Below are 25,038 nucleotides of genomic sequence, written 5' to 3'. Positions count from 1 at the left end.
ATTTTTTTGTTGCTACAAATGCAGCTGCTATTGTTCTGTACAAACGGGAAACTGGAGATTCCAGGAAGCAGAACATGAGATAATCACACGCAGGGACTGCGTGATATTTCCCAACCACAGATATTTCATACTGCATTATTGTCATCAAACAAATGTCATTGTGACAATTACATTTTCTCTTGCATATTAGTGGCTAACACTGCAGGTCGGCGTGTCACGTGCGTCATCACACACAGTAGGAGATGAGTCAGTCTCAAACACGTAATCATCAAGATAAATCATGATTTTGTTCCACTATTTTACATCTAGGTGTCTTGAGGAACATTCCACGTGACGCCACATGAAGTTCTGGGGGGAAATCGGTCGATTTTCCATAAGGTAGAAGCTGAAGACGAGCAGATGTTTCATATTGTAGACGTTTTGATGTCAATCACGTCACTTCAGTGAGGGTCAAACTAGGGGTGTAACGATTCATCAACTACATCGATGTATCGATTTATATTCCTACGATCCAACTACATCGATCTGTGCTCGGCAAGTTGGTCTTCCGGACGACATATATCGATCTAACGTCGTAAATTAGTAAGTTAAGAAATAAAAGTAAAATACCAATAAATTACGTTATTGGTACGTCATGTGTGTTGCTATTTATCAGGAGCAGTTTCCATGTTTCATACCAGTTCTTCTAAGTATTGTGTATCACCATGGTCGCCTAATTGTGGTTTGTTTCCATAACAAAATTCCACTTACTGGTTATTTTGTATATTTGTATATGACTGTGGTGGCTCATACCAAGATTATATTAACAAAAACTAGTTTGGGACTGCTATTTAATAGCTTAACCTCGCAGTGCCTACTGTTCATCAGTATTTGTCATATTCTTACAAAAATTTGTTAAGTAAAGGGGGACAGAACTTTTTGTGTAAACAAATGTATTATAATAGGCCTATATAATTCCTAAAAAGGTGGGTCGCGGCTTGATGACCATGGGGAAGTGTGGGTCCCATGGCCAAACTATTCAAAACATCATTCAATGTTGTGATAATCGTAATTAATAATCGCAGTTACAATTTCAAGGGAATAATCGACAATTATCATTTTTGTCATAATCGTTCAGTCCTACTTTATTCCAATAAAATGTGAATGCATTTGACATTAATTGTTGTTTACTTGTTTGTTTATATCCATAATTAATTGATGCCTGATTCCCTTACAAGAATTTTGGGCTAAAAAGTCACTGAATCGATTTCAAGTCACTGAATCGTTTCGGATCGTATCGTTCTAAATGAACCAATATCGTCCTTGAATCGTATCGACAACCACGAATCGCGATACGAATCGAATCGTTGTTAAAACGAATCGTTACACCCCTAGGTCAAACTGTTCTTACAACTGAAACTCAATTAGCTAATAGAGATTCATTTGAAGTCTTCTGTTTGTTCTGACAGTTTATTTCATAATTAAATATTACACTGTACACTGATGTTAGATTAGTAAAAACAGTAATATTGTCAAATATTATTACCATTTAAAACAAGCTGTTTTCTAATGTAATATATTGTAAAGTGTCATTTATTCCTGTGATCAAAGCTGAATTTTCAGCATCATTACTCCAGTCTTCAGTGTCACATGATCCTTCAGAAATCATTCTAATATGATGAAATGTTTCTGATTATTATCAGTGTTGAAAACAGTTGTGCTGCTTCATATTTTTGTGGAAATCGTGATACACTTTTTCAGGATTCTTTGACGAATAGCATTTTTTATTGTAACATTATAAATGTCTTTACTGTTAATAATCAATTTAATGCATCCTTGCTGAATAAAAGCATATCACACTGCCCCCAAACATTTGAATGGTAATTGTATATAAATGTATTAATAAGTTAATTAATTTAACATGAATTTAATCCTTGTTATTAAATCAATATGACTTTATCCCCCGGTTTCACAGACGAGGCTTAAAACTAGTCCCGAACTAAAATGCATGTTTGAGCGGTTTCAACTTGCACTGACATGTCTTCAAATATGTCAGAGTCACATCAGTAATGTGTTTTTTTTCTAAGGCACGTTGAATCTAAGCTCAGTCTGTGAAACCAGGCCTATATTAGATATATCATATTATATAGATATATCATAATTATCAAACCATAATTATAAAACAGATAGTTTTAACTGATTCTTGGAGCTGATTGGTCAAACATGCTAACAAACCCAATATATTTACAGCTATACTGTATGTATATCACTGCACATCTCCCATTAGAGGGCAACTATTAAAAGACAATAAATGAATTAAAAAATGTTTTTGATATGTGACCCTGGATCAAAAAACCAGTCACATGTCGCACGGGTATATTTGAGGCAATAGCCAACAATACATTATATGGGTCAAAATTATCGATCAAAAATCATTAGGGTATTAAGTAAAGATCATGTTCAATGGAGATATTTTGTAAATTTCCTACCGTAAATATATAAAACATTTATTTTTGTGAGTGACTTTAAACTTTAAAGGAGATTTTCTCAATGTTTCGAATTTTTTTGCACCCTCAGATTCCAGATGTTCAAATAGTTGTATCTCGGCCAAATATTGTCCTATCCTAACAAACCATACATCGGTGGAAAGCTTATTTATTCAGCAGAAGTGTGACCCATGTGACTGGTTTTGTGCAAAAAAAAGCAAAAGAGCACTTGATGCCCTCTATATTGCATACTATTTCGCATCTAAAGAGCTTGCTTTGTCTAACAAATGGCGCTAGCCTAATTTGGCAGGATTTTGATGTGTTTAGCATGGGTTTTTACATGAGTTGACCACATATGTGAAGTACAGCAAGCAGTGGGGCCTCGTGTGCACACATATCAACTCCACATATCAACCACAAGACAAAAGCAAACTGAAGCGTCTGCATACGAGTGTGAGTGTAAGTGGTTTGTTTAGTGGTCAGTGGTGTTACACAACATTCTGGCATGCAGATAAACTTGGCTCTACTGCTCTTTTTGCACCTATGAGGCGAGTGGGCACAGCTTTCAATATCTGTGGGTTGTGTCCTCTACTGCGCACTGGCTTCAAAAACACACACACACACTTGCTGGTGAATATGATATCATCCTCTTGGCTCGGTTAACATTACAGATAAACCTATATCTGGAGTGGATGCTGGCGTTCTTGTGCAGTAAATTGTTATGCCTGTCATTTTTTGTCAAATTAATTCCCAGCATTATGTGAAGAGACAACCATAAGTGTAATTATAAGCCATTTGCAGGGTGATTTCTAAAAAATACAACATAAATAAAAAGGAAAACATTGTTTTGAGTGGCCCAACATTGACTAAAACAATGGCCTAAGTGTAAAGTGGAGTTAGATTAGATGAATCTCATTAACACCGTCATGATTACACTTCACACAGAAATCAATAATGTGCATTAAGAAAAGCCTGTTTCCAAGGCAATTATGTAAATTCTCAGTAGTCTACTGTAAATTGAGAAAATGTTCTGATTACTAGAATGAGAAAAAAAAAGATTATTATATTAAATTAATAAAGTGCATCTGTAAGTATACAGCAGAGAGGTATTTGTTTTTTAATGAAAAGATTTTTTATTTTGTAGTGAAAATGACATTTCAACCAGAAGCTAAAATAGGAAGCTGTGTTAGTTTAGTATCATTGAAATACTTTTATAGTTTCTGTTAATATTTAAAAAAAACAATTGAATCTTTATTTTAATTTTAGTTAAAAGTTTGTCATTTTGTTGTGTTTTTGTCATTTTTATTAGAATTATTTAATAAGAATATATGCCTTAATAGTTTATACAACTAGTTAATAACTTAGTAATTTTAGTATTTCAACTAAACAAACTAAATTAAAATGAGAAAGGTTTTCTTAGCAACTAGCTCAAATAAAATAAACTTAATTCTTCAAGTAATGAAAATGTTTTTTTTTTTGGTTTTTTTTTTTTTACTTTGTTTAACTCATGAGAGGCGTAAAAGATTATAGCATTATACCATGAATATTATTATTTTATCATGTTCTGTATGGTATAATAATAAATAAATTATATAATAATAATAATAGTTGTGTGACTACATCATTCTTTATGTGCTCGATTACATGACACTTGACAGATTTGATAGGACCAGTCGAACAGACAGAAGAAAAGTTTGAAAATCTCAGGAGTAAATTACTAATGTTCACTGTAGACCTTCCGAAAAATGTGCCGAGTCCCTTATATTTTGGATTCAAAACTGTGAATTTCCCCAAAATCCGACATATTTGCAGTAAAACGGGTGTAAAGTCATCAGGGGTGAAAAAGGTGACAAAATGTGACCCCCTCCAGAAGAAAATGTTTTAAATATCACCTTTAAAATGTGGCTTTACAGTTCATTCTACCATGAGGCTATATAAAAATAAAACATAAAAAAAAAAAAAATTTACAAACAAAAATTCTCTAATTTAGTTCTCAGGCCACCAGATATAATTTTTTCTATTTTTTTTACTAGTGGGTGCAGGACACTATAGTTCATTCATGAAAGTGAGGATAGAATAATGTTTGGTTTGACTGTATATTTTGATGTAAATGGCACAGAAAGGACAGGTCTGCGGTGTGAAGTGTGTGTGCGCACCTGGTGTGTCCTGCTGTAGGCGTACAGGTGGGCCAGACGGTACAGACTCTTGTAATGCTGTGGGAAGCGGCTCAGACACAGGAACAGAGACCTCACACACACGTCCACCAGTGTCTTCCTCTGTTCTTCCCGTCCCGTGGGCAGACTCTTGGGCAGCTCGATGACCTCGAGGGGGGGCGGCAGCTCGGGCCTGCGCTTGCCCTCGCCGGAGGAGCCCGTCTGGGAGTGTGAGGTGTGTGGTTTGTGAGGCTGGCTCGTGTGCGGGGTCAGACCGGGAGCTTGGGTCGGGGTGTCTGTGGTGGGGGTTTTGGGGACCGAGGCCTCAGGGGAGGTGATGGATAAGGTGGTGTCTGAAGACTCTTGTGTGACAGAAGACTCTTGAGACAGTGTGGCAGAGCTGATGTCCATGTTCTTGTCCTCCAAGGTGCCTGTGGGATTTTTAAGAGGGCAGAGGTGCAAATTTTGCTTGTAAAAAGCAACAGAATAGAGAAAGAGAATCTATTGTGTTTTTGCTCCTGGCATTACATTGGCTAAATCTTATGAAAACTTTCAGGACTGGCTTTTTTAAATCAAATATTAAAAAAAAAGCCAAGAAGTTATATTTAACCAAGACTATTTTTATAGGATGATAAAAAAATTGGGATTGTGACATTATTTTTATGACAATTAAGATTATTTTTAGTACAAACACTTATAGGCCCTGTTTACAGCTGGTATTAAGATGTGCTTTGGTGGATCGAGGGAAACACATTCCCGTTTACACCTGGTGTTTTAATCCGTCTCTTCTGTCCACTTTCAAACACTTCTGTCCTGATTTCTTCGAGGGGAGGGTCTATGGGTGAGCAAATGTATGAGCTTTTTCAGATCTATTAATCTAATGGACGAAATATGGTCGTGCAATTTACATATGAACGCGACAGGAGACGACGGAGAAACACACGGAGAACATCAGCTTTAGTTTCTGCTCTGACGCCCGAGCTGTGAGTGTGTGTCAGAAATCAGGAACGATGAGAGAATATTGTGCTTGGAACGTTTTTCATCTTCAAACCAAACTTGAGTCTTCAGTCGACAGAGTTTAAATCCCGTCTGGCTGTCGCTCTTCCCATAATGTTCCCGCATTAGTTCAGTAGACGGAGAGAAGACGGTCTTTAGTGGCTGTTTGAACACATTCGATCACATGAGCGTTTACACTACGAAAGCAATCCGGTCGAATGTGTTTTTGACTAACTCTGGAAGTGGAGGAAACTGGACGAGCTCAAAGTGTTTTAGACCCGTTTACTCCTGTATTTAACGTCCACTCGTGATCCGATCGACCAAAGCACATCTTAATACAGGTGTAAACGGGGCCAAACACTTCCGTTCAAAAGTAACATAACATTTTTAAATAATAGTTTTTATTGTAATATATTGTAAAATGTCATTTATTCCTGTGATCAAAGCTGAATTTTCAGCATCATAACTCCAGTCTTCAGTGTCACATGATCCTTCATTGATTGATGATTTGCTGCTCATGAAACATTTATCATTTATCATCGTAAAATGTTAAGTTTTTTCTACTTCATATATTTTTTTCAGGATTCTTTAATAAATATAGAGTTTAAAAGAACAGAATTTATTTGAAATAGAAATCTTTTGTAACATTATAAATGTCTTAGGCCGCGTGTCCACCAAAGCGTTTTTTCAAGCGGCTGGTGTATTTTTCCAATTGTTTTCAATGGGAGCGCTGCGTTTTTTAACGCTGAAGAGATGAGCGCCCGGTGTTTTTTACAGGTCACCGAGAGTTGAAGAATGTTCAACTTTGGGTAAAACGCAGCACTCATCACTGTCACTTTTTACCCAACCGTCCAATCACAGTGGAGGAGGGGCGGGACTAATACCACACCGACCAACCGCCACATTCTGCTTGTACAACGTCAACAGATGACGACAAGCATAATAACGGAAAAAAATCATTTAAAACAAGAGCCAGAGAAAATACGTTACATTGTATCGATATTTTAATATAGAATCAACACAGAAACAAAATATACTAGTGAGATACTAGTAACACTTTTGCGGATATTCCGTATCATAACAACTGAAATGTTTCAACTGAAAAAATGCTACGCTACCCAAACGCTCTCAAGCGCCCACAGCTTTGGTGGACACACGGCCTTACTGTTACTTTTGATCAATTTAATGTGTGCTAAAAAAGTATTAAGTATTAAAAATTTTTTAAAGAAAAGTAGTGTATTATCAGGACAAATATAAATAATATATTTTAATAACATGTAATATAACATTACAACAATGATAATTAGATGCTTTTTAAAATGTAATGGGAAATGTGCTTAATCCTCATTAAGCATTACATTTACTGGTTAAACTGTTGGAAGCCCTTTATCATTATCACTTCCACATCATTACTCACCATGCGTGCACTTCTGGATTTGCTCCCACATTTACAATAAACACTGTTATTCACCCTAAAAACTTGGCAGTGTGAACACTGTATGTGTTGGGATCATTACCTATATTGTCTTCTCCTGTGGCCCGTTTCTCTTTTCCAATGGCGTTTGATTCTTCCGGAAAAACACTACACTTCCCAGGATCGACCTTGTGGCTGCTGTCCTGAGAGCTGGTGGGGTCCATGAAAACATCCTGCAAGGAGCTGGAGTCCGACATGCCAGCAACACTGTCCTGACTTTGCTCTGATTTAGGGAGAAAATACACCACACAATTACACTCATTCTACAAGACCTTCCTCCGTCCCTTGTAAATATTCATCTAATTAAAAAGCCCCATCATTCAGAGCGTTTCCGAGAAGCCCAATTTGCACAAGCCACAAATCAACACAGTCACAGAGATGAAGTGTGTAATAATCCTCCAATGGACACAGAGCTGGAAACATTTGCAGGGATGAGGTTATTACGAATGGCAGCAACACAGCACCTGAAGAGCAGGTAGGCGGATCTCAGAACAAGGATTTGGATTACAATGTAGAGAAAGTAAAATTGTAATTCTGTGCCCGAGAACGTTTGCTCTCAATTTCTACAGATTCAAGGAATCGTAACAGAGTGCTGCAGGAATGAGTCCTAACGCCTGGAAAAGAGTTAGCGAGTCAGTGGGTTTTTGGTTGAATGACTGAAATAAAGGTCTGTAAACACAAGCTCAAAATGCGTTCATGTTTTATTCTATGACATAAAATACATCAGTAATACCCACACGTGATTTTAAAATGGGACTACAAAGGTTGTCGAGGACATTAAACATCATTACGCCAAACAGGTAAACGCAAGTACTCATTAATCCGCTTTTACAACCGTAGTCCGTTTATACTCTCACTCTAGATTTTCAACAAGTTGTCAGAAGCTTAATGATGGTGACGTTGAAGTCATGTGACCGTGGTGTACTTAGCTTTAAGCCAAACCTTTTTCTTCTGGTGATTGTATTCAGGCTTCAAAAATCATATAAATTGTGTTTATTTGTGGAAAATTATCTTGATAAACAAGACATTTTTGGTCACACTTTAGTTTAGGCTCCAATTCTCACTATTGTCTGACTATTAACTATGACCTTTGCCTCAAACTCCTAATTACTGCTTATTAATAGTGAAAGTAGTTGTTAAGTTTAGGTATTGGGTAGGATTATGGGATATGGTCAAGCAGAATAAGGCATTAATATGTGCTTTATAAGTACTAATAAACAGCCAATATCCTAGTAATATGCATGCTAATGAACAACTAGTTCATAGTGAGAACTGGACCCTAAAACTAAAGTGTTACCTACATTTCTTGTTGGTCACAATGATTATTTTCTGGAAAGTCAGTGGAAAAATCCTAAGCCCTATTCAGACGGGATTAGTTTTTTAAACAACGTTTGATTATTATTCAATTCTTATCACTAGACGTCTTTGATTTCATGTACCGATTCGGAAGGACCAACCATCAGTGTTTATTACAGAAGAGGGAGTGTGTGTGTTTTCTAGATGTGGCCGTTACAGAAGGTCATGTGCTGTGTGAAGAGATGTGTGTCGTTTAATTTATTATTTGTTGATATGATTTTAATTTATTATTTAAAAAAAGTAGTGGCTGTTTATAATAAATAAGTGAGCAGAGAAATCTAGACAAGTATCTTACTCTTACCTGACCCTGATATTAACATTTGACTATTTATATTTATATAGACTATTTATATATTTATATATAGACTATTTATTATATATCTCATTCTATAACGAAATGAAAGCTCGCTGAAGACTACTGCGCTAATGGTAGCTCAAGTAGGTAAAAAAAAACCATGAGAAGCATTAGGATAATACACCATCAGCAATAACAGGCATTCGCATTCGGACGGGATTAGATTTCTCCGAGGACTTTTTGAGTTTCCAGAAAAACAGTAGCCAATTTTCCCTGGAATTTTCTAGTCCGGTCCGATTAGGGCTCTAGTGGGTTTTAGTCGAGGGAACCAGGGTGATGCTAACTTCAGTGTTAGCCTACAAACAAAAAAGAGTAATCCCTGCAGCACTATTTTTTTTTTTTTTTACCACAAGATGAAAAGTCTGTCATTATTTATTCAACATGATGTTGATCCAAAACCATATTACTGGACTTTCTATTGTAGAACACAAAATGTTGTAATGATATGCTGCAGCCAGCTTATTCATATACTGTGGATGGGAAAGGACACTGTCAAATATGTTATGCCTGCGCTAGTGCGCTTATCATATGGCCCACTAATACCCACTTGCCCCTCTAGGTCTTGTGGTATCAGTGTTCTGCCTGGTTCAGATTACACTTTTTTTTTTTGTCTGTTACGATAGTCACTGTGTCAGATTACACGATTTTGACTCCTAAAATCTTGTTGTGTCGTGGACAAGAAACATGTCAGACTATACGTTGCTTCCCGACCAGTCACTGTGTGCCGTCTCACATGCACTCTCACTCACTCTCTCACTCTCTCACTCTCTCACTCTCTCACTCTCTCACTCTCTCACTCTCTCACTCTCTCACTCACGCGATCGAGTCTTGCGTCCTGCCGCCCGTTATCGTTTACGAATCCCCACGACACCCTGCGTCAAACGGATCGTGACAAAATCGAGCTAATATCGTGTAATCTGAACCAGGCATTAGAGGAAAAAAAAGGTGTCCAACAAAGTAGTCAAAAGGGCTTTACACACTGCGCTTAACGCCAGGTTATCGTCGTTCTAAACCCCGCTTTTAACGGACCCTGCTTCTGCGGTGTTTACCCTGTATTGCAGTGCAAAACTTGTACAGTGTGAAACAATGCGGTGTTAGAATGTTACTTAGTTAAATGCTTAGCAACGGACAACAAATACCGTGCCTTATATTCACATGCTTTGGACAGTCACGGAAACACTGCAGGTTGCATAAACAGTAGTTTCAGCGTTTGTGGGGGAAAATGTCAAATGGCAACAGAAAATGTTTCATTCTTACCTTTATAGTCCAATAACAATAGTCTGCAAATCATATTAGGATGCGCAATGTAAGAGCCTTTATGTAAACATATCGCCTGCAGTGTTTGTCCAATCAGTGAACCTGACATTGCAAATATGCAAATAAGGACTTTAACCCAGGGTTTAGGAATGTACAGTGTGAAACAACAGCGTATGAATAGCCAGGATTAATTGTTAACCTCGGGGTAAATTATGAGCAGTGCGAAACGTGAATCAAAATAACCCAGGACTCGGTTTACCTGGGTTGTGCGAAAAGTCTGAAAAGCCCTTAAATGACATATTCCAATGTGTTCTGATGCAATTTATGGTTTTCATTTATGGCATTCGGTTTCAAGACATGCAAGAACAGATGGTGTTTTGGCATCAGAAGAGACTTACATTTTGTGAGCCATTGTTTAGGTTGTCATATCCGTCGGTGAATAAAAATAAATAAAAACATCTGCATGCACATTCTCCCTTATTTCTCCTTTTGTGTTCTACAGAAGACCAAAAAAGTCATACTGGTTTGGAAGGACATTATGTTGAGTAAATGTTGAAAGAACTTACATTTTTTGGTGAACTATCCCTTTAACAGGTACAGTGTTTTTTTTATCCAAGTCTGAGGGCAGAGGTTACAGGGCATGACTACAGGGAACATGTTTCAATGCAGTGTTGAACCCTGACTAGGGCTTTGGGGTAAAACAGCCCGCCTGCTCATGAGGAAGACCAAAGCGCTTACAAATATTGTGCTTCTCAGCAAGCCCAGAAAAGAAAGTTAATGTGATTCTTCTTGTGCTGCCCACAAACAAGTAGAAAAAGCCCCTGAGCATGCTGGGAGTGTCAGCATTTGGCACAGAGAGTAGAAATTCATTAGCACACACACCATCACCTCTATGACACAACAAAGTGCATGGCAACACCAACGTCCCCTCCTCCAGAGAACGCCAACGCACCCGAAGGGGAAAAATGGCGCTGCGTCAGCCCAAAATTGCAGCTTCCTGCAGAGCGCATTAGCAGCTATAGGCCAACACTGCCAGGAGGACCATTATTTGGGCTGATACAGATTTCATCAGGAGCTCGAGAGCATGTTAAAGACGCTATGAGAGTCTAGACGTGACCTGGGTGTGTGCTGGGAAGTGTTGGGCAGGAAAAATGAAAGAAATTTTTTTTTCAGAAATGATTAATGTGATTAAGGGTGGAAATCACCAATCGAGTAAGAGTGTTGTAATATTTAAATGCACAGAAGAAAAGGACTTTTGAAAAAAAAAAAAAAAAACTGCAGTTTGAAGCACCTGCACGATAAACTCTGATGTGACCCACAGTAAATATCAGAACAGGGTTCGGTTCACCTTCCTCAAAAGCAGAGCGCACAACAAACTTTCATTCCGATGCAGAGTTCATAAACACTGAGAATTAAGACTTAAGAATATTGACCAGTGATAGAGCTCAACAGTAAGCTTACTGAAATGAAGTTAAAAAAGACATTTGAAATCCTCATTGTGAAACAGATTTTAAGCAATAATAAATGTACTTTTCAATGTACACTAATACAAAAATATATACAAAAGAAAGTGTTTAATTGCACATTCTCAATGAAATGCGTCAATCAAACATGTCATATTCCAACAGGATAGCTAGGTAAGGTTAGCTAAAGAAGGCAGAATGCAAAGTATTTTTCATTCCCTCTGTAGAAGTACATTATATGGACGCACCTCTTAATTACTGAATTCAAGTGTTTCAATCAGACGCATTCCCACAGGTGTATTAAACCAAGCACCTAGCCACGCAGTCTGCATTTACAAACACTTGAGGAAAAACAGGTCATTCTGAAGAGCTCAGAGATTTCAAGCATGGTACTGTACTGTGAAAGTCAGTTCGTGATATTTCATCCGAAGTGCGAGATATGCCACGGTCAATTGTAAATGGTATTACTGGTAAGTGGAAGCGTTTAGAAACAGCAGAGGACGTGCTGAGACGCATGGCGGATAAAATTCACAAAAGATTTGCTGACCAAACTTCCACTGGCATTAAAGGATTGGATCACTTCAGAATTAAACATTCCTGATAGTTTACTCTCCCCCACGTCATCCAAGATGTTTATGTCTGTCTTTCTTCAGTCGAAAAGAAATGAAGGTTTTTGAGGAAAACGTTCCAGGATTTGTCTCCATATAGTGACTTCAATGGGGTCCAACGGTTTCAAGGTCCAAGTTGCAGTTTCAGTGCAGCTTCAAAGTCTCGACACGATCCCTTTTTAACCACAAACGCTCTTCTTGCACGTCCACGACTTCCATGTTCAAAAAGGTAGGGTAGGGAGTCATTTTCTTCTCCAACTTCAAAATCATCCGACATCATTGTTTACTTTAATTTTTTGTGAATGTCGTTTGACGGTCTTTGCATGTTCGCTTTGTAAACACTAGGTGACCTTTCAACGTGATGTGGGGCGCATCACAGCTAGTGCAAGATGATAATTTGTGGTTAAAAAGTATATATATATATATATATATATATATATATGATATATTTTTAGAAAATGACCGATGGTTTGTCTAGATAAGACTCGGCTGGGATCGTGTAGAGCCTTTGAAGCTGCATTGAAACTGCAATTTATTTGTTATATGTCCACTATATGGAGAAAAATCCTGGAATGTTCTCCTCAGAAACCTTAATTTCTTTTCGACTGAAGAAAGAAAGACTAAATTAGTGAGCAATTTATCAGGAAATTGTAATTGTGAAGTGAACTAATCCTTTACTATCAGCACTAAAACTGTGCGGCGGGAGCATCATGGAGTGGGTTTCCAGGCATGCAAGCCTCACATCACCAAGTGCAATGCCAAGCGTCGGATGGAGTGGTGTAAAGCACGCTGTCACTGGACTCTGGAGCGGTGGAAACTGGTTCTGTGGAGTGACGAATCACACTTCTGATCGTCTGAGTTTAGCGGATGCTAGTTTTCTAATGACGCAGAGTGTTGGTTTGCTTAAAGGCTTATAATTCCATATTGAACAATCTTCTGAAATGCATGAAAGTGCATGGTCACTGTTGAGCTCTATGGTGTTCAGGGTGCTTGACAATAGCTGTTGCCAATACTTTGGGAACTTAAGCCCTGCTTTTGAGGAGTGATAGGTGAGCCGGCAGTTTTGTACTATTGGTTGTGCGAGGAAAGGCGTCTGTACCATACGCAGATCCTGGCCGCAAAGCAGAGAGACACACGCAGTAGTCATGGTCATGTGAGAAGTCAGCTGTTGAGGAAAGTCAGTTTAGAACATTTTTCATAACCTGGACTCAGAAAAGCCATACAGTTGTGTATATTTTTGGGTACCACAGTGGTGTGAATAAAGCAGATCTTTCATTTTCTGTTCTGCTGAGAAATGGGTAGCTTTTTAGAGGTTATTCAAGTGAATCTCACAAAAACTTAGCAAGATCATGTATTTTTACCACCTTTTGGGGGAAAATTTAGCTTAATTGTGTTGAAAATGATGCCTCAAGGCAAAAAAACAGGCTTCATTTTCTTTATTCAAAAAGAAAAAGGGTTATCCTTTTAATTTGAGGTGAAATATGACCTGCATGTGTTTTCGTGACATTCACTTCCCTTCATTAAAGAGATAGTTCACCCCAAAATTAAAATTGTAATCATTTACTCACCCTCATGTTGTTCCAAACCTGTATGAGTTTCTTTCTTCTGTTGAACACAAAACAAGATGCTTTGAAGAATGTTGGTAACCAGAAAGTCGATGGACCCCATAGTATCTTCTATGCCTATCAGTTCTGGTAAGACTGGTAAGATCTGATTTATGAGATCTGAATTAAATATAAGTTGAAATTCACATTTAGTTTTTTATAAGCTTATCTGGTTAAAAGAACTGAATCAAATTTACTATATACTATAACCACTAAATGGCAACATAGGCCTATATTTAAACAGGGTTAAGCAAACTCATTGCTGAAAACAATTGTCAGACATAATCCTTTTATCAGGTATAGCATTTGGATATATATTTAGACATGATGAAAAACAACTTTGTCACAATTTAGATTTGAATTCACCCTTTTATTTTTACCCGATCTGCTTCAAACTACATCAGTATAAAGTCAAAACAGAGCAGATGTAGATCTGAGATATGATTCTTGATTTCTTAAATACTCTTGCCCTGGCGTCATGTCAAACTTTAATAATATTCTTGGGTGTTTTTGAGGCTCTATGGAAGTCAATGGGGTCCATCAACTACAGTGAGGAAAATAAGTATTTGAACACCCTGCTATTTTGCAAGTTCTCCCACTTAGAAATCATGGAGGGGTCTGAAATTGACATCATAGGTGCATGTCCACTGTGAGAGACATAATCTAAAAAAAAAAATCCAGAAATCACATTGTATGATTTTTTAATTATTTATTTGTATGATACAGCTGCAAATAAGTATTTGAACACCTGAGAAAATCAATGTTAATATTTGGTACAGTAGCCTTTGTTTGCAATTACAGAGGTCAAACGTTTCCTGTAGTTTTTCACCAGGTTTGCACACACTGCAGGAGGGATTTTGGCCCACTCCTCCACACAGATCTTCTCTAGATCAGTCAGGTTTCTGGGCTGTCGCTGAGAAACACGGAGTTTGAGCTCCCTCCAAAGATTCTCTATTGGGTTTAGGTCTGGAGACTGGCTAGGCCACGCCAGAACCTTGATATGCTTCTTACAGAGCCACTCCTTGGTTATCCTGGCTGTGTGCTTCGGGTCATTGTCATGTTGGAAGACCCAGCCTCGACCCATCTTCAATGCTCTAACTGAGGGAAGGAGGTTGTTCCCCAAAATCTCGCAATACATGGCCCCGGTCATCCTCTCCTTAATACAGTGCAGTCGCCCTGTCCCATGTGCAGAAAAACACCCCCAAAGCATGATGCTACCACCCCCATGCTTCACAGTAGGGATGGTGTTGTTGGGATGGTACTCATCATTCTTCTTCCCCCAAACACGTTTAGTGGAATTATGACCAAAAAGTTCTATTTTGGTCTCATCTGACCTCATGACTTTCTCCCATGACTCCTCTGGATCATCCAAATGGTCATTGGCAAACTTAAGACGGGCCTTGACATGTGCTGGTTTAAGCAGGGGAACCTTCCGTGCCATGCATGATTTCAAACCATGACGTCTTAGTGTATTACCAACAGTAACCTTGGAAACGGTGGTCCCAGCTCTTTTCAGGTCATTGACCAGCTCCTCCCGTGTAGTTCTGGGCTGATTTCTCACCTTTCTTAGGATCATTGAGACCCCACGAGGTGAGATCTTGCATGGAACCCCAAGTCCGAGGGAGATTGACAGTCATGTTTAGCTTCTTCCATTTTCGAATGATTGCTCCAACAGTGGACCTTTTTCACCAAGCTGCTTGGCAATTTCCCCGTAGCCCTTTCCAGCCTTGTGGAGGTGTACAATTTTGTCTCTAGTGTCTTTGGACAGCTCTTTGGTCTTGGCCATGTTAGTAGTTGGATTCTTACTGATTGTATGGGGTGGACAGGTGTCTTTATGCAGCTAACGACCTCAAACAGGTGCATCTAATTTAGGATAATAAATGGAGTGGAGGTGGACATTTTAAAGGCAGACTAACAGGTCTTTGAGGGTCAGAATTCTAGCTGATAGACAGGTGTTCAAAATAGCAGGGTGTTCAAATACTTATTTTCCTCACTGTATCTGGTTACCAACATACTTCAAAATATCTTCTTCTGTGCTCAGCAGAAGAAACTCATTCAGGTTTGGAACAACATGAGGGTGAGTGAATGATGACAATTTTCAATTTTGGGGTGAACTATCCCTTTAAGGTCCCGATATACTTCAAGCGAAATCTAAGAATGAACTGGTGTGAGAAAACTCGCCAAATCAAACTACCATTAATCTGTGGCGCTTATGTAATAGATTTTCTAATTAAAATCACGTATAGTGCTGTAATACAGATCTATTGTATAAAGTGCTATATAAATAAATGTGACGTGATGTTACTTTACTGGAGTGGTGAATTTCAGAGCTCATGCAAACATATCCACATCGCTACGATCAGATGCTAATCTATGTTCATCTAAAGCATGGACCGTGTTGGGATGTTTGCTAAGAGCGTATCGCTGCAATCTTTTGTCAAAGAATGAAAAAGAACTTCGCTGTGAGTTTATCGGGGCCTTTAGCATCAACAAACATACAGAAGGACAGTGAATTGATCAAGTCATGAACTGTTGTATCAGCTTTGATCAATGATAAAAAGCTAAACTCATCCACACACACACACACCAACATTACCAGAAAAAGCAGTTGAAACCTCCCACTGTCTTTACCAAACCACATTATTCAGAACAACCCACAAGAACAATTTCACCTCCCTTGCACAAGTGAGCAACGGCAGACACTTTGATCAGATGTCAGTTTGCACACAGAGCAGTGCGGAGTGCATTGTGGGAAGACTGTTGAATCAGGGTGCTGACCCATCATGCATCCATTAAGAAGCAGCAGGTGTGAAGCAGGTCAGAGGCAGGCAGAGAGGGAGCAGGCAGGAGGCAGCAGGGAGACAGGGAGACTAAAGCAGGCCATGGGAACAACTGAGGAATATGGGCAACATGTCACAATGTTCACCTTGAAAAATCACACTTCAGATCTGCAGCAGCAAGCTGTTGTGAAGCTATCAGTAAAGCAATGAGATGAGGCCAGCCACAACAACATCAAGAACAACCTCAGCTGCACTATATAGATTATTAATAATATATTATTCAGGTCGATATATCATTCACGGATAACTGTGAAAATAAAAAATGACTATCGATACAGAGAGAGTTAATACAGCCAATAATATATATATATATTTTTTTTTTTAAAGTACACCTCTTTGGGCCGATGTGATTTTTCATCATCTTATGTCATGAGCACTCAAGTTAACAGTTTAAAAATCAAACATTTTCCATCCTGTTCCGTTAGCAGGCGATATGAATTAAACACACCCTTTAAATGCGAGTATGAGGGTTTATGCATTTAATCAACAACGCTTGACATAAATTTTTTGCTCAGCAGGAATATTAGGCTGCTGTCACTTTAAGAGCTAATGCACGGATCCAATATACTGTTACACATGCGTTTTCTTTCTCAACTGTTTACGTTCACTTAAAACTGACTGTGTTTATGTGAATACTGGCCAAGACCTGCATTTTGACATTATTTTGTGTCTTTTTGACTGTTTAAGTGTGATTTGCAGCAAAAAAGAACTCTTTATGTGCCACACTTTAGGTGTGAGCACAAGCTCAGCGGGAAAATTATGCGAAATTCAAACCCTGTAACACCAACAATATTCATCCAGAGCAAATTAATCGAGTGAGTGAGGAGAGGCGGGTTTGTGTGTCACTCGCTGTCAGAGAGAGAGAGAGAGAGAGAGAGAGAGCAAATATATTATTCTACTATTCCACTAACTGAGACCTTTCATACTATATATGACACATTTACATGATTTAAAAGATTTTTTTTACTGCTTATGATGATAATATTTCATAAATTGTGAAACAAGTCACACAAATTTTTCAACAATTAAAGCTGCAGATAAGAGTTGTTCACGTTGCCTAAATGAATTGTAAAGTTTCAAAGCAATGCATATTTAGTTTCAAGTGCCTGGTTTTATATAATTAGCTTATTAGTTAGTTGTTTTATCTAAAAGAGGGTAAATTGCTAAAAGTAAAATTATCTGTATCTGTCAAAACAAGCAGTTGTTGTTATTGGCCCAGAAATATTGGTGACTCCCTAATAAAATCTAGTAACTTTAACCACAGTGGGATTTTTTTTCTGTCATAAATATTGAGTTTCTTGCTATTTAAAGTTATATTAAATTGTATTGGCCGCTTGTTTTTATTTCTTTTTCATGTAGGGTAATCCTGCTTACACAGCAAAATCTTAATTGGTCCAAAAATTCATAGCTGTAACATCAAACATGTTCTGATTAGCTTGGATTGTGTTGCGATATTTAGAAGTAAAAAAAGAAATCTGAAAATACTTACAGGCTAGTATGTAGCAAAATTGCATGATGACAAATACTGATAGCTTTAATGTAAAAAGCATTAAGAATTATTCTATGTGACCATGCCTTAGCTACAAAAACTAATGTTCATTCACAGCCATGCAAGCTACATGGTATTTAGCCTAAGCGTTGATGAACACAACCAGAGCTGAGCAGAAATTTAGCCCCTCACAATCCACCTGAAGACTGACTAAATCTATGAACTGTATTCTAGAAAATGAGCACACCAGGCTGAGATTGACTTCAGCAACTAGGTCAAAGTCATCATCTGACACGGTTTAAAAAATCTGACTCCATTTCATCAAAACAGGTCACAGCAATATTTAATCAAGTGAACTATGCAGTGCCCCCTTTTAAACTACATAAAGAAAAAATGTCTGAAACTCAACATATTGCTTCTGTTATGCTTAAAAAGTCAATTTGATACGCATAAAAGTAAATGTCTTCGCACTATGTACAACTTACGCACTAGTAAATATTTTTGTGCTGCACCATTAAACATAGTTAAAATGTAAATCTACTAATAAACTAAATATTTACGGAAGCTTTCGACCAGGAGTAATTATTGGAATAAAATAGCAAACTGAGTTGCACCAATAAGCTCTTGTTTTACCCGACAGCCTTTAATCCTTCAGACATGTATGATAATGCTGACATTTTATATTCACTTACATCATGCAAATAAATTACTTTGTTAGTGACTCTTCAACACAAACCCGTCCTAAACAGCGAACCTCAGAGTGCATCGGTCCGTGTTGTGTTTATAATTAGTTTATTGATACATATTAATCTTAAGTACAGTTTAAGTTGTTATCTACATATAAAATGCCTATTATGTTATTCAGTAGTGTCATATTTTAATGGAAACATATTAGTTGTTAGAATCAAGGATAAACTGAAATTCACGGCATTTCAACAACTTCTGCTCACATATATGAAGGCTGCTATTGGATCGTTGAGGGTAAACGTCATATTACGTGACTATGCATTACTTTACAGAGGGTTTACGACCTACTAGCTACGTTCTGCCTTAAGAACAAATGGTGCAACCGAATAAAGTACAGAGTTAGTTACAAACTAGCTAGTAGTTACTAAGCCTTTAGTGTGGACTTAACATTTTAATTTAAGAAAGAACTTACAAAATACTAATCCGACCCTAAACACTAAGATTAAGTTAATTAATTAAGTTAATAACTCTAATTACAGCTCGTTGGGGATCCATGGTAAGAAGTGACGTACCAGTCCTTTGCATATGACCGACAATGACGCCGCACACTGTAAGTAATGTATTTCATCTTAAAACTACTTTCAGCCAATGACGTTAGCCAATCATAACAGTGGGCGTTAACACTGAACTCTTAAAGGGGAAACACCCCCAAAACAGAATCAGTGGATGAGAAACGGTCATAAATCACCACAATTTAAAAGTTTTTTGTCCAAAAAACTATTGTAATACTATAATTGCACCTAAGGGAACATAATAAAACAAAAACAAAAACCATGTCATGACCCCTTTAAGCAATCAAAACAGACGAAAAATGAATCCGTACTACAATATGGCCACAATAACAAAAAAAAACTGCATAGCTTCTCCACTTCTAACCCAATTCATTTTAATAATGTAACAAATGACAGCAATCTGGTCTGGCCAACCAGTGATGACATATGGTTAGCTATAGTACAAGATCAGCAGAGCATGGTAGCTCCCACCAGAGTTAGCTAACATCTGCTGCCTTATTATACTGTTGATACAACCAATCAAATAATAATAAAAATCAGATAACAGCATGGTTTACTGGGAGAACATCAGCGAAGCACATTCATAATCGGTGCAGGAATGGCACGAGCAAATAAAATGGCCAAAAACAAAACTATTTGTAATTTGCTGGACTGGGTGCATAAAATGTTAAAGTAATTGGGCGGCGTAAACAACAAGAAATGACACTGGCTACGTCCACATTAATCCGGATATATTTAAAAACGCCATTTTCGTTTCAATACGCTCTCCGTCCCCACTAGCATTTTCCAAAAGCTTCTCGTCCACACTGAAAAGCTTCAATCACGCTACTGCTCATTCATAAGAGATGTAATAAAAGATCACAGATAACACAGAGAGACCAGACATAATAATACTCTCACACTATTCGATTTCATTAGCAAAATATCTCACCACTTCAGGTCAGACCCAATCGCCATTCTATGTCTGGGCTAAAACACAATCGGCCTTATGTTTTTTGCTACGAGTTCATTTTCTGTCATCTTTGCAGGAATGTGATATGAAGATTGTATTAAGTAACATTTATCTTTAGCAACACTGTGAAAGTGAATATCAGGCACGACAATGCCGGAACAACCATTGATATCTATGGGTGCAATATGCATCACATGACTAAGCATGCGTCATCATTTTCAAATGCCTCCGTTTTCACAGTCCACACTTCAACGCTACAGCAGCGGTTTCAAATGAATCCACTTGGGAAAGCTTAGTGTGGACAAAAGGCCAAATTTGCATCCAGATTAATGTGGACATAGCTGAAGTGGAACTGAAACAAAGCGGAAAAAGCGCTGAGACACTGTTAGCAATGTTGCCCATTTTCCCATGATCCTCTATGGCCTGGTGCAGATGGTAGGAGGAGGGGTGGGAGGAGATGTTATTGTACACCAGAGCCCATCATTTAATTCATAGTGGTAAAAAACCTTCATCATCCTCATTCCCCCGTGCGTGAGTGAGTGAGTGAGTGGGTGAGTGAGTGAGTGAGTGATACTCTGGCCCTGGTACTGTACCGTCCTGCTGCTGCTGGAGCTCCTGCCCCCGCCTGTGCCTCTGCTGCTGGCTTTTACGTTTGACGTAATCGTGGTCGACCGGAGTGACCGAATACGGGGGAGAACTCGCACCTCTCGCACCATCGCCAGGCAGAGAAGCCGCCGCAGCCGCAGATGTGACCGATGAGGAGGTCAACGCTGCCGGACAGGTACTCACGCCAGCCGAAGAGCGCGAGTCTTCATCGTTATTGGATGGAAGCTTTTCCCTGTTGGGAGAAAAGATGATGTTAACAAAATACAAACACTCAAAGACCTAGAAAACTCATTTCACACTACAACAGAGGTGTCCAATCCTGCTCCTGGAGGACCAACGTCCTGCAGAGTTTAGCTCCAACTTGCTCAAACACACTTGCTTGGAAGTTTCTAGTGATCCTGAAGACCTGTGGTTGTGTTCGAAATCACCCCCTATACCCTCATTCACTATTCCCTACATTGCTCCACTAATATAGTCCACTTGAAGGAGTGAATGAAAACGAGTGAGTGAGTTCGGACAATGATCATTTGAAACTTCGCAAAAAGATTTATCTTGAAATCTGTCATGGAAACTAGCATGATTAAACCTTTATTTAACTATTTAATAATTGATTTAAAATGAATTTATACCTGTATGATATTACGCTGGACCAGAAAATGAATGGATGGATGATTGAGCTGTGGTCAGACACGGGAATTCATTTGGTTCGCGAATCTCACAGTGCAGGGTATTCTCTAGCCGTTGAGCATACATTGGTTGTACACTCGTTATTGCGGTGCATTTTGGGATTGAATGAGTGCTCTCGATAATGGTTTCGGACACCACTATAAATGGCTGTTCTCTCAAATAGTGCCCTGTTTTAGGGAATAGGGGGTGATTTCAGACACAGCCCTGGATTAGCTGGTTCAGGTGTGTTTAATTAGGACTTGAGCTAAACTCTGCAGAATAATGGCCTCCAGGAGCAGGACTGGACACCCCTACACTAGAAAAAAAACATCTAGTTCAGTCATGAAACTCTGTGTCCAAAAGCTTAGGCAGTTCTAGCTGTTCTAACAAAGTCAAATTGACATTGCACTTTACACACAAAGGCACCTCCCGAAACTGATTTCTGAGCCAACAGAATGGTTTAATGATCTACTACAACAAAATAGGGAGAGCTTTGGTGATAACTAAGCACAATAGCACATATTTAATTACTACACTACTATACAAGGGAAAAAAAGTTGGTCAAAAATGTACTTTTACACAAACTGAGCACCAACCTCATCTTTCAGACACCATTTTAATTGTATAGCTGAACTGTCATGGAATCGAATGCACAGGATAGTGGGACGTCATACACAGTGAGAGATACATGTATGCTGCCTTCAAAATCGATCAGATAAAGGTATCTTAGCAGACAGGATGTGATACAATCACGAGATTCTGACGTGCCTTGTTGCCTTCCTACCTCCATATGCTGTCAGCGAAGACAGCTTTATTCAGCTTTCAGCCATAGACTGATAGGCCCTTTACATGCAATCTGTTCGCAATAATTTACTGCATAGCACAAGCTGACTGGCCAAGACTGTAATTGTAGGCAAATAGATTGCTTCCTCAACATTTAAACATGCTGGTTCAGTGTTCACTGAACCCCTCCATCTCCCCCAGCTCCACCCGTCTAGATCTGCTACAGGATTATGTTTGTCTATTCATGCAGCAGCAGCATATCTTACATGCTCACAGCAGTGTCTCTGTGCATCTACTGACAGTAGTAAGTATATACTTGCTCTGTAGCAGCAGCAGTAGCGTGCATAGCAGATCTAGTCTGCCAAGATCAAATACATTAACATTACAAAACCGTTCCGAAGCCTGTCATGATCATGTCTGGGACAACTCAAATTATTAATAACTAACTTATTGAGTTAAAGGTGACATAATATGCCCCTTTTCCCAAGATGTAATATAAATCTATGCTGTCCCCAGAATGTGTCTGTGAAATTTCAGCTCAAAATACTCCGAGATCATTTATTATATCTTGTCAAATTTGCCCCTTTTTGGGTGCTGTTTTTGTGTGTGTCCCTTTAAATGCAAATGAGCTGCTGCTCCCGTCCCCGTTCAGAAGACGATCGATACTTTTAAACGAGCTTCAGAATAACAAAACACGTGAATAATCTAAAATCTCAGAAATAACAGTAGCGAGTGCAGCCTTACGGAGAGACTCAGGAAGAGTTTCACTTTTAGACGCACCTGAACGTTTCTGAATGGTTAGTGGAAACATGTATGTAGTTGTTGTGGAGTTACATTAGCCCCTTTCACACAGCGCTTTGAACCAGGGAAATTGCCAGAGCGCCTTCTGTGTGAACGCAAACACGACCCGGGATTGATGCCGGCATCGATGCCGGGTTGGGGACCTAGTAACATTGCTGTGTTCAGTCCCGGAACGCGCGCTGTGTGAACAAAAGCCGTAATAATGCCGTGTCGTAGTGATGACGCTGAAGCCGGGATCGTTCGCCAGCTGTGAAACGGTACGTAAAGCGCAAGTTTATGATCGAATCAGAGAAAAAAATGCACAAGCGTGGTTTGAGATGGTCAGCGTGGTCAGAGATCGCAGCTCATAAGCAAACTTAAGACACTGCTGAGATTACAAGTCACATCGATGTCACGTGTTGTACGGGTTGTGTGTGAACGCACTCTCTGATTCCGGAAAATCACTGGCAGTGTGAATGAACCAAAATCAAATGAACCCGGGTCAAATCCCGGGTCACTTTATCCGTGTATTTTCCGGAATCTCTGTGTGAAAGGGGCAATTGATTCATCTCATCGACTTTCATGAACCGTCATGTTTAACTTTTGCACAAGTTTACAGTTCCCTGAGGTCTTTATAAGGCAGCTGTGACAGTTTTTGGTCAACAGTGTTCAGTGCTCGTCTGTGCTCAACCACAGAACAGTTTCATGCTTTGCCCGAACTTTTGCCATTGCGTTAGAACTGGTCACTGTTGTCGCTTGCGAAAACAAATGGCGGCTCCCTGGGTGGAAACGTGCAGATTAAGGGGCGGCAATATTATAATAAGATCTCCTTCCTACGTCACAAGGGGAGCGAAATGTGATCGGCTTATTTTTTGACATGCTTGCAGAGAAATGCTCATCAAAACAGTAACTGTGTTTCACGTTTTCTGGGTTGGTCAATGCACCGGGGACCCGATTATAGCACTTAAACACGGAAAAAGTCAGATTTTCATGATATGTTCCCTTTAACAATTTTGAATTTTCTAAATCAATCCAGAATAATTTGAGGAAGAATTGTGATTCAAACTCAAACTTGCTGAGTTCACTTTTAGCTCGCTACTAATTACAGCATGATCTGGTGAATGACTACAGTGTGTAATGTCAATGTTATCGCTGCTCCTCTTTTTAAAAGTTTGTCAACATACAGCTGAAATCAGTTGAAATCTGAATCTTAGGGGACAGTTTTACAATCTTTAGCCCCTTTCACACAGAGATTCCAGAAAATCACTGGCAGTGTGAATGAACCAAAATCAAAGAACCCGGGTCACTTTATCTGTGTATTTTTCGGAATCTCTGTGTGAAAGGGGCTATAGAAGGTGTTTGCCGGGATCATCCTGCTGTGTGAAAGGGGCTTTTCTAAACTCCTTATGGCTCTTGAGAGTGTAAAAGGTTTGTGATCATACTTGTCGCTGCTGGTTTTGGGCGTGGTCTTCTCCTCTCCTCGTGCAAAGGGTCCGACGGCAGCTTCAGCGAGCATGCTGAAGAACACCTCATAATCCATCAACTTCATCTGCTGCTCAGACACTTCACCACCATCCTCCTCATTCTCCAGCAACTTCAGAATCGTGGCGCTAAGGCGGAAAAACAGCTGGCAAGGTGCAAGAAAATAAATTCAGTTACTCAACTGACATGTTTTGTCGTACAACCCCATACTTGAAGTTCATTACCGCTAAAAAGGGTTGGATTCATTATGTTTTTTTTTAAAGAAATTAATACTTTTATTTAGCAAGGATGCATTTTCAACATTGATGATAATCAGAAATCTTTATTGAGCAACAAATCAGCATATTAGAAGGATTTCTGAAGGATCATGTGACACTTAAGACTGAAGTAATGATGCTGAAAATTCCACTTTGCCATCATAGGAATCATTTAAATACATTAAAATAGAAA

General features: G+C 38.8%; 1 protein-coding gene across 7 annotated transcripts in view; it reads right to left on the bottom strand.

Annotated features, from left to right (window-relative positions):
- cabin1 (calcineurin binding protein 1) overlaps positions 1-25,038 on the bottom strand; it is a 130,902-nt gene that overhangs the window by 64,866 nt on the left and 40,998 nt on the right. For 5 of the 7 annotated variants that reach the window (XM_084389853.1, XM_084389857.1, XM_084389855.1 and 2 more), the window contains 5 exons: positions 24,549-24,733; positions 20,865-21,109; positions 13,227-13,292; positions 7,132-7,311; positions 4,622-5,049 (listed from right to left, as the gene is read on the bottom strand). In XM_084389853.1, the coding sequence (XP_084245979.1) occupies positions 4,622-5,049; positions 7,132-7,311; positions 13,227-13,292; positions 20,865-21,109; positions 24,549-24,733 (1,104 nt within the window). The remainder of the gene's footprint in view (positions 1-4,621; positions 5,050-7,131; positions 7,312-13,226; positions 13,293-20,864; positions 21,110-24,548; positions 24,734-25,038) is intronic. The other 2 variants (XM_084389856.1, XM_084389859.1) reach the window with 1 other exon arrangement.

The sequence above is a fragment of the Rutilus rutilus genome (assembly GCF_951802725.1).
Source record: "Rutilus rutilus genome assembly, chromosome: 19".
In the NCBI taxonomy this organism is placed as follows: Eukaryota; Metazoa; Chordata; class Actinopteri; order Cypriniformes; family Leuciscidae; genus Rutilus; species Rutilus rutilus.
The sequence above is the reverse complement of the archived record's forward strand: the minus strand, read 5'-3'. Positions and strand labels throughout refer to the sequence as shown.